At 37.2% G+C, this 13,808-nt stretch overlaps 1 protein-coding gene and 1 pseudogene across 1 annotated transcript; one reads left to right on the forward strand and one right to left on the reverse strand.

Annotated features, from left to right (window-relative positions):
* The first annotated feature begins 1,211 nt into the window (after nt 1-1,211).
* On the forward strand, nt 1,212-4,891 carry LOC106431987 (phosphatidylinositol 4-phosphate 5-kinase 1). Its single transcript, XM_022708954.2, has 8 exons — nt 1,212-2,530; nt 2,604-2,768; nt 2,913-3,078; nt 3,287-3,397; nt 3,483-3,676; nt 3,769-3,899; nt 3,971-4,064; nt 4,306-4,891. Exons 1-8 carry the CDS (start codon nt 1,479-1,481, stop codon nt 4,607-4,609), a joined length of 2,217 nt encoding a protein of 738 aa, XP_022564675.1. The 5' UTR covers nt 1,212-1,478; the 3' UTR covers nt 4,610-4,891.
* Nucleotides 4,892-8,159: 3,268 nt separating this feature from the next.
* LOC106425903 lies at nt 8,160-11,640 on the reverse strand (annotated as a pseudogene).
* Between the last annotated feature and the right edge of the window lie 2,168 nt (nt 11,641-13,808).

The following is a 13,808-nucleotide window of genomic DNA, read 5'->3' on the forward strand; positions in this document are numbered from 1 at the left end:
CAATGGTTTTCTAATTGATCACCACATAATATTTAAGGAATTTAGGGAGTACTACTACTTAACTTAGTTTTTACAAAGCACGAAAACAAGAGGAAGCAACTAAATAAAGCCATTAGCTATTAGAACGAGCACTATTTTTTCAAAAGTCATTGTGAAACTGTGTCTTTAAAAAATCAAGTAATTCTAGAAACTTTATACTTTACTAATAAAAATGTCAATTTGGGTTTATGGGGAATTGCTAAGATTCTACTACCTCCGTTCCCGAAAGTAAGATGTTTTAGGTTTTTTTCTTGTTTCACAAAGATGAATTTTCTATATTGTTAAGGTACTTTTTTATACTTTTGAAGAACATTAATTGAGAATATTTGAATTGATTAAATTTCATTGGTTGAAAGTTATTGAAAAGTGTATAATAAAGTAAAAAATAAATTAAATTATAAACATTTATTAAATTCTTAATAAACGTGCATACTCTAGAAAATCTTAATTTCAGGAACAGATGGAGTAGTTAATTGAACCGTGACAATGTCGATATCTACAAGCTTCATGATCTGTCACTATCCCTATGGGAATATGAAACCTACTTAGAATTCGTGACGAATAACAAATCCGAATAATGAAAGTTGAATTAATTAATCATATACGAAGTAGGAAGAGACAAGGAATATAGCATCAAAACTCAAAAAGAAAAGAAACCACTAAGCCAGCGATCATCTAATCACAGAAGAGAACAAATCTTTTTTAAAATAATCAAATACAATCACCTGGAAATTCGCTTACTAATCAAGACATCTCGATAATCCTCATCATAATCATTTTAATTATTTTTTATATGAAAAAAGAAATTATCAGAGGACAGAGGCAGACCAAAAATAATCATTTGGTCTTCTACGTGGGTTTTGTATATATATTACGTATGGGGACGTAGCCCATAACTACGCGGGACACACACCCCTCGCTTTTAAAATCATACAAAGACAAATCCGAAACAATCTCGAGTAGAGTTAGAGTACACATGAAACACTACGTCGTCGTTTCATTTAACTAACCGTAATTATTTAATAATATCGTGGTTTCTTTTTCTGGGCTGGTGGGCTTTTCATGTCCGCTTCCCGATGGTTTCCTCTCTCTCTCTCCACCTTTTAAAATTATTATTTCTTTTTTTCTTTTGGTAACAAAACTTTCTTTTTATAAATTAAAAATGCTGAGTGTTTTTATTTAGCTATCTCTCTCTCTTCTGTCTCTGTTACTCCTCTCTCTCTCTCTGCTTCATTGCTTTCTTTTTTTTCGATGTTCCTGTAGAGAGAATCTCTCAAGGCTTTGCTCTCAGATTTGGAAACTCGTGAATCTGATCAACAATCCGGTTATTTCCGGTTTAAGAGAATGTGCGTTCTAACCGTAATCTGAGAAAAAAACAGTTAAACCCTAGATTCAAAACCATTTCTCAGATCTCGGGAGAAGAGTGGAGTGATGAGTCTATGATGCAAGAATCGCTTCATAGTGAAGACGTTGAAGAAGAAGAAGAAGTGTTATCGAGCATTCGAAGAGACGATTCATTGCCGTTAGCTAAACCTCCTCCCATCATGACGCGATCCCGATCCCAAGTAGCCACGCGGCGCGTGACCCCCACGCCGCCTCCCCTGGAGATCGAGAAGCCGCTCCCGAACGGGGATCTCTACATCGGGAGCTTCTCCGGCGGGTTCCCGCACGGATCCGGGAAGTACCTCTGGAGCGACGGGTGCATGTACGAAGGCGAGTGGAAGCGAGGGAAGGCCTCCGGGAAGGGCAAGTTCTCGTGGCCGAGCGGCGCCACCTACGAGGGCGAGTTCAAGTCCGGGAGGATGGAAGGGTTCGGGACCTTCACCGGCGCCGACGGGGACACCTACCGAGGAACCTGGGCGGCGGATCGGAAGCACGGGCACGGGCAGAAGCGCTACGCCAACGGAGACTTCTACGAAGGGACGTGGAGGAGGAATCTACAAGATGGCCGTGGACGGTACGTCTGGAGAAACGGGAATCAGTACACCGGAGAGTGGAGAGGAGGAGTGATCTCCGGGAAGGGGCTGCTCGTGTGGCCTAATGGTGATCGTTACGAAGGTTATTGGGAGAACGGTGTGCCGAGAGGGAGCGGGGTGTTTACTTGCGTTGACGGGAGCTCTTGCGTTGGGGCTTGGGATCGGAGTAATGTGATGAGGAGTTTCTTCGACGGTGTTGAGAAGAGTGGTTTGGTTGTGGCGGCCACGAGGAAGAGGTCTTCGGTTGATAGTGGAGGTGGGAGTTTAGGTGGGGAGAAGGTTTTCCCGAGGATTTGTATTTGGGAGTCTGATGGTGAAGCTGGAGATATCACTTGTGATATTATTGATAACGTTGAGGCGTCGATGATTTATAGAGAGAGGGTTTCGGTTGATCGTGTGCGTCAGTTTAAGAAGAATCCTTGTTGGTTTAACGGCGAGGCGAAGAAGGCGGGAGAGACTATTTCTAAAGGGCATAAGAAGTATGACTTGATGCTGAATTTGCAGTTGGGAATCAGGTAAAAAGTTTGTAGCTTTGGTGGAATTGGAGGTTGATTATGGTTTGTGTGTTAATGATTTTTTTGTAATTAGGTACTCTGTTGGGAAACATGCGTCTGTTGTTAGAGAGCTTAAGCAGGCTGATTTTGATCCAAAGGAGAAGTTTTGGACGAGGTTTCCGCCGGAAGGTACTAAGACTACGCCGCCGCATCAGTCGGTTGATTTCCGGTGGAAGGATTATTGCCCTTTGGTGTTCAGGTATCTCTCGAGAGAGTGTTTTAATTAAGCAAGTTGCTGAGTTGTGTTTTGGGATTGCTGATGTGTCTTTACCCGAATCATTGTGTTTAGTTGATAAGGTTGTATGTTGAAGTTTGTTTCTTTTTGTGGCAATTTTGTTTGTAGACGTCTCAGGGATCATTTCCAAGTGGATCCAGCTGAGTATATGTTAGCTATATGTGGAAACGAGGCTCTTAGGGAGTTATCTTCACCTGGAAAGAGTGGAAGCTTCTTTTACCTAACGCAAGATGATAGGTTTATGATCAAGACTGTGAAGAAGTCGGAAGTCAAGGTTAGTAACTTAGTTGTTGCCGCTTGTTTTTTTTTTTTTTGACCCTTTTCGTGTCATGCTTGATTTACTTAATTAGTGGATGGGACACCTTTTTTGTTTGTTTGTTTCTTTGCTTTCACATTTACTTTGTTAATCATAAACTCTCCACTAAGTCCGTGATTAGCTAAAATGAAACTTGACCTGAAGCTTTTTGTCTTCTTTTGTTTAGGTGCTTCTGAGAATGCTTCCAAGTTACTACAAACATGTCTGTCAATATGAAAACTCCCTCGTGACTAGATTCTACGGCGTTCATTGCGTGAAACCCGTTGGTGGCCAGAAGGTAATGTGCTGTTTCATCTTAATGCTTTAATGGGGTCTTTTAATTTTTCAGAAAATTTACCAAAGTCTGTTTACCGTTTTATCAGACTCGGTTTATCGTCATGGGAAACTTGTTCTGCTCCGAGTATAGAATCCAGAGACGGTTTGATCTCAAAGGGTCTTCCCATGGAAGGAGTACAGCAAAGCCTGAAGGGGAGATTGATGAGACCACGACTCTAAAGGACCTTGATCTCAATTTTGCTTTCCGTCTTCAGAGAAATTGGTATCAAGAGCTTATGAAGTAAGCTCCATGCTTTCTCACTTTCTCTTTTTTGCTTGTGCCACTCGGCAACTTAAACACGTTTCAAATGCTGATCTGTAATTCATGATCAGGCAAATAAAACGCGACTGTGAGTTCTTGGAAGCGGAGAGGATAATGGATTATAGCCTTTTAGTTGGTGTGCACTTCCGTGATGACAGCACAGGAGAAAAGATGGGGCTTTCTCCATTCGTCTTGAGATCTGGTAAATTTAGAGACATCATTCTCTCATTGAAGTCGACCTGTGTGTGAGACTCATGTCAAAATCTTGTGCAGGTAGGATAGATTCATATCAGAATGAGAAATTCATGCGTGGTTGTCGCTTCCTTGAAGCTGAACTTCAAGACATGGACCGGATTTTAGCTGGCAGGTAACATAATCATTTATATCTTGACAATCACTTGTCCGGGCTTTCTTAACATTGACTTTACAGAAGAAGCTTTTTGCATTCATATAGCCTTTTGATTATTACAGAGACATGTGTAGTGGTTGTGAGATTCAGCTAGTGTATTAATAAATTTAGGAATACTTAGTTGGCAATGATAATGAGGTGTGAAACAGATCATGTGGTCCTGTCTGCTCAACGTTCAATCTGTTTTTTCTTTTAACAGGAAACCATCGATAAGATTAGGTGCAAACATGCCAGCAAGAGCCGAACGAATGGCCAGAAGAAGCGACTTTGATCAGTATACATCAGGAGGAGGAGCTAACTATCCATCTCACGCTGAGATGTATGAAGTGGTACTCTACTTTGGAGTCATTGACATCTTGCAAGACTACGACATAACCAAAAAGATAGAGCATGCTTACAAGTCGTTACAAGCAGACCCTGCTTCAATCTCAGCCGTTGATCCTAAACTCTATTCTAAGAGGTTCAGAGATTTCATCAGTAGGATCTTCATCGAAGACGGCTAAAGAATGATGATCTGAGAAAGGCTAATAAGGATTTTACTAACATTCTCGGCTTCTTGAGATGGGATAATGCGCCAAGAAGGGTAAAAAGTTAATCTGAAAGCGATTTGGAGTTTTTAATTTATTATCTTTTTGAGATAATTAGTCAAAAAAAGTTTTGGGGGTTGGGGGAAGCTTTATCTATTTTTGTGGTGAGCGATATATTTGTATATGTGAATATAGATTGTGAAGGTTTAGTACATGGTAATTACAACGGAATTCAAAATTAAAATTGGGTTTTGGTGATTTCAGAATATGTGGAATAATATAAGTGTACAACAAGTCACATAAAAGAATTCTTAAAGAAAAGAAGAAAAAGTTAACCCCATTATTTTAGTTATCTCATGGGATGCTTCTTTAACCATCTAAAGTAAGGGGTCCATGTTTTTTTGGTGAATAAATTTTGTACTAATTCAACTTTACCACTTTACAGAAACATTGTTTTGAAAAAAAGAATTAGTTGATCTATGTATGTAAGTGTAACCACAGTAATTCGAAATAGTTTAATGTGGTCAAAGAAGGGGAGAGTTGAATTGGGGATGGTTTTATGAAAAGCAGAGAAAGCTAAACGAGAACACCCACACATGTCTTTTCCTTTCATTTCTTCTCTTCTTTACCATATATCTTTTCAAAAAAAATGTGTCTTCTCTTAAATTTTTCAAGTTTCATGTTCCAATCTAATCAACAATCCACATTGCATTGTCAATAATTTTCTTGATTTTTGAAGTTGCTTTTTTCTAAAAAGCCTAACTTAATATTGTATTTTAGTTATCTTGAAAAGTATGTTTTACATTGAAAGAAATAAATTGTATAGGTTTTCGTACAGTCTTTCTGAAGTAAACAATTATTGTTTCTCTTTTAGTTTAATACATCTCATAATCCACATAATTGCTTTCGTTGGTAATAAACAACCTTTGTTACACAAGTAAATGTTGACGTACATTAGGAATGTTTAATGTAGATAATAACTTAAAGACACGAGCCACATGACATCCTATTCACAGATCCACTAGATGTTAAAAGCTGACATACTATCTAACAACTACAATGCCTACATATTATTAGATTACATCAATTTGGAATTTGAAATCAGTGAACAAGATGAAATCCTACCAATAGTGTGCTGAGGAAGAGAGACTCAAAGTCCAAAAAGTGAGAAAATAATAATAATAAAAAAAATTCAAGTGATTGGTTAAGCCCAATTAACTAGCATGTCATCTTCCGATTCTCTCTTATCCTAGTGTCCTAAAACAAAGTTTACTTCTCCCTGACAGATCATATGGATTGTATTATTGGTCAAAGTTTAGTTCTTAACTAACAATAAATATTGGGACAGACTTTGTTTTCCTTCTTTTTAAGACCTCTTAAGTTGTAAAAAGAAAAGAAAAAGACCCATAAGCTAGAAATGGAGATAAGTTCTACAAAAACTTAGACCATAATTAACCCCGGTCTTTTAACTGTGGTTCTTAGTTTCGGTTAAGAGACGGTTCTTAACTTTTCTTAGATTTTAACTAAAAAAAGCTAAGAACTGTTAAGAACTATTTGTTAAATAAGAGATATAAGAGCTGTATCTTAGCCGAAAAGTATAAAAAAACAAAAAACAAAAAATGTCAAATCATGAATTAAAAATCCAGCTAAGAGACCGGGGTTAATCATGCCCTTAGGAGCTTTGCACAACAACACTTAATCATTAGCGCTAGCAGTGTGATTTGTTTTAACATCTAACCATTTGAAATGAGTATATTTTATTACGTGCAAATCTCTAAAATAACATTTTTCTAAGTTTATGTTACAAAAATAGTCCTCAAAAACTAAAATGACCAAAATAACATTTTATCTTTTGAAAAATTTAAATTTTTTTTATTTTTCAAAATTTGAAATCTTATCCCAAAACCCCACTCCCCAACTCTAAACCCTAAATCTTAAACTCTAAACCCCAAACCCTAAATCGTAAACCCTAAACCCTAAATCCTAAACCCCACTCCTTAACTCTAAACCCTAAACTCCACCCGTAAACTCTAAACCCTAAACCCTAAACTCTAAACCCTAAACCCTAAACCCTAAACTCTAAACCCTAAACCCTAAACCCTAAACCCTAAACCCTAAACCCTAAATCCTAAATCATATACCCCACCCCTTAACTTTAAACCCTAATATCTAAATTAATTTATCGTTAGAATATAAGTGTATATTTATCACTTTTGATAAAACATTAAGTGCTATTTGGGTCATTTTTATTCTTATAGGCTATATTTGTGATAAAAACTTTTTTAGCGCTATCCTAGTCATTTTCTCTTTTATTACACTATGCGGATTAAACTTATGTGATGATGTATGCTGTTAAGGATTTATAAGAACCTAACTATAAACATAGATCACACGTAAGTTTATTTAGGCAATAAAACGAATCGAGCTTGATATCTTTATTAACATTTTTTCTTGATTTTATTATTAAAAATAAGTAATTATTCTCCACTAGTTTTCCATGTTGAAGAATTAAAATAGGAAAAGAACAGAGGATACGAGTAGGCTGAGTACCACTAGGTGTCTGTCAAATCGTTGCATGCCTAATATTCCTTTCTTTTTAAAAATTTAAATATCACAAAGATTATCAATTTTCTTAAAAAGTTTTGTTTGTTTATTTCACTTTACTGATTTGGTCAATAAGAATAAGAGCAACTCCAATTGGGTTTTACGCTATTTAATGAACCTCGCAACTACATATACATATACACATATTCATATTTAGAATTCTAACGAGTATAACGCTCTAACATTACCAAGGATACATTAAGATCTTTGGTCTCATCGACCTCCATGTCTTGTTTAACTCATGTCTATCATTTCTATATTCTATCTCTTTCACAAAAAAATGTCATTTAAAAATTCTATACATATATTGAAAATCAGTTATAAATTTACACACTAAACAAATTTCTATTTATAATTAATATATTAAACAATTTGGTTAGAATATAATTTTTATTTAAAACACTGGTTTGAAAATATAAGATGACACTCTTTATAAAACAAAACAAAAAAATCATAACGACATTTTTCAGGAAACATAAAGAGTATGTTTTATATCTTCTGGTTGTATGCGTGCGTTTGATATTTGAAATGGAGGTAAATCTTCATTTCAAATATTTAAGACAGTTTTGGTAGTCGATATGTAGTTTGCTTTAGATAAGTGTTACTTTCCAACAATTATTAGTTTTCCGAATTTCTGTTACTCTCTTTTTCTTGGCTCACGTGGATTTTTATTAATTTTTGAATGTTATGTTACATTCAAGGAATGGAAGTAGTGGATGCATGTAGTAAACCAGTCAGACACTCACTATCAATGATTATGGAAAACGGAAAATCAAACCACCGTTACATCACAAGACTCTAGTATAGTATGTAATTAATCGAATTGTACGGGCAAAACGATAAACTGCACCGCCAGTTAAGCATAAAAGGTTATGTATGCATGCATGATAATACACGTAGTATGATACATTCATAGATACATGCATTATAAGTACATACATCACGCACAATGCATACGATATATGCATATATCTCAGGTTTGCTTTTATTTATGCACGCGAAATTATCTACCCCAATCCCGAACTCAATAGCATATACAAATAATTAAGGTGAATTACGTTTACAAACTAAATGCAAATAAGAAGCCAAATCCAAGGTAATTGTTCCCGTCACACCTTCGGCGCCACTTCGGAGTTGATTACACTTTCTCTAATCGATCAAAGTTCAAATTTACTACTGAATTCTCGTGGTGTATACAGGGGCGAACCCAGAAATTTTTTTTTGTGGGTTCAAAAACCGAACCAAAAATTAATAAAAAAAAATATTTCATAAATCATTCTAAAAAGTATCATTCTACAAAAACATTCTACGATCTTTCATATCTTGAAATCTTTTCATCGCTGTTTCATTAGTAACAGTCTGAAATACATCTTTCTCAATATAACAAACTAAACAGTCATTAAGAAACTCATCGCCAATCCGATTTCGTCGATCTGTCTTCACAATCTTCATTACTGAAAAACATCTTTCAACAATTGCAGTCGCGACTGGCAAAATCAAAGCTAACTTCAAAAGCCTATAAACCAAAGGAAGTGATAGATGTTTCCGTGTATCCACCAACATACGAGCTAGAGATATGCACTCTGTAGGACTAAAGTCGTAAGGATAGAACTTGGCTAAGTTCATCAACTTTGATTGGTCAAACTCAGAAAATGAACCAATAGGAAATAAAGAAGCAACACATGTAAGCAACTCGGTGTTTACCTCAGTAAAGCGATCATTAAATTCTTGAAGTTGCAAATCCAAAACAGCATATAAACAATTGACCTTGTAGTGATGCATGTTTTGTATTCCTGTTTTTCTCCTTGGTCTCTTTGGGTGAATAAATTCATCTTCCATATCAACCTTCTCAATGTCATACTTCTCACAAAAAGAAAAGACCTTATCCATCAAAGAATGCCACCCATTATCTCTGAAATCTTGGAGTTGTCTCTTTGTTGATTTCACCAGTGACATAGCATTCAAAATGTCTTGATCCCTTTGTTGCAAAGCTTTGGATAAGCTATCTGTAAGTCCTAAGAGGTGAACCATCATTTGCAGATAAAACACAAAATCAAAATCCTGGAAGTATACAAGAAGACCATATGCTTGTCGCCTTTTCGAGTCTTCCAAGCCCTCATTCTGAATATGTTTAAGCACATTGATGATGGGAGAAAATAACTCAATCAAACGCAACAAAGTTCTGTAGTGAGAACCCCAACGTGTCTGCCCTGGTCTCTGAATATCAACCTCTTGATTCAACCCTTTTCCTGTGTTGATTTTACCATCAAGAATATCTTCCTCAATCATTTTTCTGTGATCTTCTTTAATCTTATACTTTCTCTTACATGAAGCTCCAACCACATTCAACAATGGAGAAATCATATCAAAGAATCCTCCAACCTCAAAATGCTTTTTTGCAACAGCCACAACAACCAACTGAAGTTGATGAGCAAAACAATGGACATAATAAGCTGAGGTGTTTTCCCGTAAAATCAGTGACCTTAGTCCATTGTATTCACCTTTCATATTACTTGCACCATCGTAACCTTATCCTCTCAACTTTTTTATGCTCAACCCAAGCTTAGCAAACAAAGAATCAATAACAGATTTCAGATATGCTGAAGATGTCTCAGCCACATGTATAATGCTAATGAATCTTTCTTTGACAGTCCCACTTTTATCAACAAACCGAAATACTACTGCCATTTGTTCTTTATCGGAAACGTCGGCAGATTCATCAACCAGCAAACCAAAAACGTCATGATCAATTTCTTCAATAATAGATTTGATTACCTCTTCTGCAAAGCAATGCGCAATATCTTTCTGAATCTTCGAAGACACCATCTGATTATTTCCTGCAGCATTTTGCAAGACAACCTTACTCATAGCTTCATTTTGCTCAGCAGTGTATTTTAGAAGCTCCATAAAATTTCCTTTATTAGCAGATGCTTCTGACTCATCATGACCAGGAAAAGGAAGACCTTGTCGCAACAAATATCTGGAAACATCAATTGAAGCATTTAACCGAATTCGATACTCATTCTTGGTAATATCATCCTGCTTATGCAAAGCATGCTTAATAGACTGGCCTTGTCTCATCAAGTTTTCACATTTCATAACTACATTATCATGAAAGCTATTAACTTGCCCCACATGCTTTGCAAGCCTACTAAACTTATTCCAGCTAGAAAAACCTTCGTTAGTCCATGCATCAGTTTTTCCACCTTTTCCATTACTATCTCTAAACAAGTAACAACATGGGCAATACGCAGCGTCTTTCTTAATATTATACTCTAACCAGTTCTTATACTGATCAAACCAAGCATGATTAAATCGCCTCATTGCACCTGATATCATTTTCTGTTTAAAGATATGACCACGAGGTTGGCAAGGACCTCTAATCAAATATCTACGAATTACCTCATCTCTTTGATTTGAAGGGTATTCAGATATTTTTTTCCGATCAGCAGGATCCCATGGTAAATCATCTAAATCACAAGACGGGGATGGCTCTTTTCTTTTTAAATTCACAAACTTTTCCATTGATTCTGCTGAAAAAATATAAAATATATTATTAAAAAGATATAATATACATAGAAACAAAACAAAAGCGACAATTTCTCATTTGTAGACTAAGAACAAAAAAAAAGTTCAATTGAGTTTGTTAAAAAATTAACAATTACGTAAAACTAAATTGTTGTAACATACATATATAATTGATATATAAAGTTAGTAAAAGACAATAATATAAAAGCTTAATTGTAAAATCTGAACTTACATAGAATGCACGATGGATTTGGAGAAGATAAGAGAAGGATTTATAAAATCGTATAAAATGACACCCAATCTCGATGTTCTTAGTCCTTTCATGAAACACAGGATTAGAACTGATATGAATGGCCGGTTGAGTATCCCAAAACAGTGTCATCGGTTCCTTATGAGGCACGCCAAGTTCCCGAAGCAAAGATTTCAACCGTAAGAGTTCCTTGGTGATTGCGCCCATTGCCCGATACTCGGCCTCTGCCGACGAGCACGACACTGTATCTTGTTTCTTGGTTTTCCAAGCTATGGGAGAAGAGCCTAGCTGAACAATCCAACCAGAAGGAGACCTTCTAGTAAGAGGACAACCATCCCAATCAGAGTCACACCAACCAGTCACATGAAGAGATGACTTAGCATCGAGAATAATACCTTGCCCCAAGGTTCTTTTCAAATACCGTACTACCTTCAAGGCCGCAAGCCAATGGTCTTCATTAGGAGCTTTCATAAACTGGGAAAGAATGTGTACAGCATATGTGAGGTCTGGTCTTGTTGCAGTGAGATAAATAAGACAACCAACAAGTCTCATGTACCATTATGGCTCAGAAATCGCAGGAGCTTTTGATCGAGCAAGTTGATGATTTTGATCCATAGGAGACCCAATCGGCTTACATCCAAGCAACCCTACTTCAGTGACAATATCAGTGGCATACTTGCGCTGACATAAATAAAACCCGGATGGACTTCTAGCAACCTCTATACCCAGAAAGTACTTGAGAAAGCCAAGATCCCTCATACGAAAACAAGTTGAAAGATAGTCTTTAACCAGTTGTATGTCTGCAGAAGTGCTTCCTGAGAAAATAAGATCGTCCACATAGGCCAATAGGCGAATATACACACCTTGCTTGAAATAAACAAACAGCGAATAATCAGACTTTGTTTGAGTAAAACAATACTTGAGAAGAGCTTCTGTCAACTTAGCAAACCAACAACGAGGAGCTTGTTTTAATCCATATAAAGATTTTCTAAGTCGACAAACCCGAGTCTCATTTGGAGAAGAGAAACCCTGAGGAATTTTCATGTATACTTCGTCATGAAGATCGCCATGAAGAAACGCATTATGAACATCCATCTGATGAACTTTGTGACCTTGTTTAACCGCAATATCCAGAAATACTCTAACCGTAGTTATCTTAGAAACAGGTGACAAAGTATCTGTGCAATCAACCCCATGTTTCTGTCGATTACCACACACTACTAGTCTCGACTTTGGACGTTCAATGGTTCCATCTGACCGATATTTTATTGTATAAATCCATTTGCTATCAAGAGCTTTCTTACCAGGCGGCAATGGCTCCAGATCCCATGTATGTTGACCCTCCAAAGCTGTAACTTCATTGCCCATAGAGTCCCTCCATATCTTGTCAAGAATGGCCTCTTTAAAACTTTTGGGTATATTAAGAGAGGATATAGACGCAAAGAAACTGCGATGTTTTGCAGAGAATTTATCAGATGATAAAAAATCAGAAAGGGGATAGACCGAACCTGATGACGACTGATGAGATGGTGAAGTTGAGGAGAGAGAGAGAGAGAGGAGTCGAGAGTGACCGTATTAACCACAAAGTCTCGTAAGCGAGTAGATGGAATCTTTGGACGATGACCTCTGCCTAAAACCTCATCGACGACAGTGGCAGGTGTACTTGTTTCAACGATAACAGGAGCATGTGTCTCTATGTCAACATTCGTAGGAGTTACCTCAGTAGCCAAAGGTAAAGTCGGGTCAGCAGGTGCAGTAGCTAATACTACTTCCTCTGTTACAGATTGTGCTTCCACTAACTCACCATTATCCGAATCAGTGTTAGTGAAAGACGTTCCTCCTTGTTCCGGTGTAGGCTGATGATTTGCGGGTGTTTCAGAACATGCCGCAAAAGGAAATTTATCTTCACAGAATACAACATCCCGTGAGGTAAATATACTCTGTTTTTCTAGATCAAGCAACAGCCATCCCTTCTTCCCTGTCGGATATCCCAGAAAATTCAATTTCGACTTCTCGCAGCAAACTTATCGCCGTGATGATTGATGTTATGAGCATAAGCCAAGCAACCAAATACCCGAAGATGATTGAATAATGGTGTTCTGCCATACAACTTTTCAAACGGGGTCTTACCACCCAACAACTGAAAAGGGGTCCGATTCATAAGATCTACTGCAGTCTTCACACATTCTCCCCAATATTCAATAGAAATATGAGCTTGAAACCGCAGCGCCCAAGCAATAATGAGTATATGTCTATGTTTACGCTCAACGCGACCATTCTGTTGCGGTGTGTACACGCAAGAAGTTTCATGGTGAATACCATTCTCTTGAAAATATCGTGAGAGACAAACAAATTTTGTCCCGTTATCACTTCGTATCTTCTTGACTTTCTTAGAGAATTGTGTGTTAATCAAAGCCAGAAAATCCATTAGATGGCGTGAAACTGATGTCTTATCTTTGAAAAGATACACCCAGACAGCTCTAGAATGATCATCCAAAATTGTTAAGAACCCGTAGCCTGCGCGGCAAAACTCATGACCGGGGTTTCCTGTGCTGCAGTAGAACGAATTGTCTCATTCTGAACAATTGTTTGGTACACACTATCAATATCCGGAAGAGGTGTTATCGCACAGATTTGAGAACGGATAACCCCATGGGACGAGTCATCCAAACCTGAAAGAAAATCATGAACGCGAAGAATTTCACGCTCTGCTTCGTGAGCTGCATTGAGGTCGCAGGTACACTTCCCACAGCTGCACTGCATAGAGCTCATACACTCACGAATTCCATCCCA

The sequence above is a fragment of the Brassica napus genome, chromosome C8 (assembly GCF_020379485.1).
Source record: "Brassica napus cultivar Da-Ae chromosome C8, Da-Ae, whole genome shotgun sequence".
NCBI classification, from domain to species: Eukaryota; Viridiplantae; Streptophyta; class Magnoliopsida; order Brassicales; family Brassicaceae; genus Brassica; species Brassica napus.

What these genes read in the sequence shown, in the direction of transcription:
- LOC106431987 (XM_022708954.2), top strand. Translation starts at nt 1,479, where the DNA reads ATGATGCAAGAATCGCTTCATAGTGAAGACGTTGAAGAAGAAGAAGAA. An exon ending in AATTTGCAGTTGGGAATCAG is followed by an intron (nt 2,531 to 2,603) that starts GTAAAAAGTTTG and finishes TTTTGTAATTAG; the next exon opens with GTACTCTGTTGGGAAACATG. An exon ending in TGAAGAAGTCGGAAGTCAAG is followed by an intron (nt 3,079 to 3,286) that starts GTTAGTAACTTA and finishes TCTTTTGTTTAG; the next exon opens with GTGCTTCTGAGAATGCTTCC.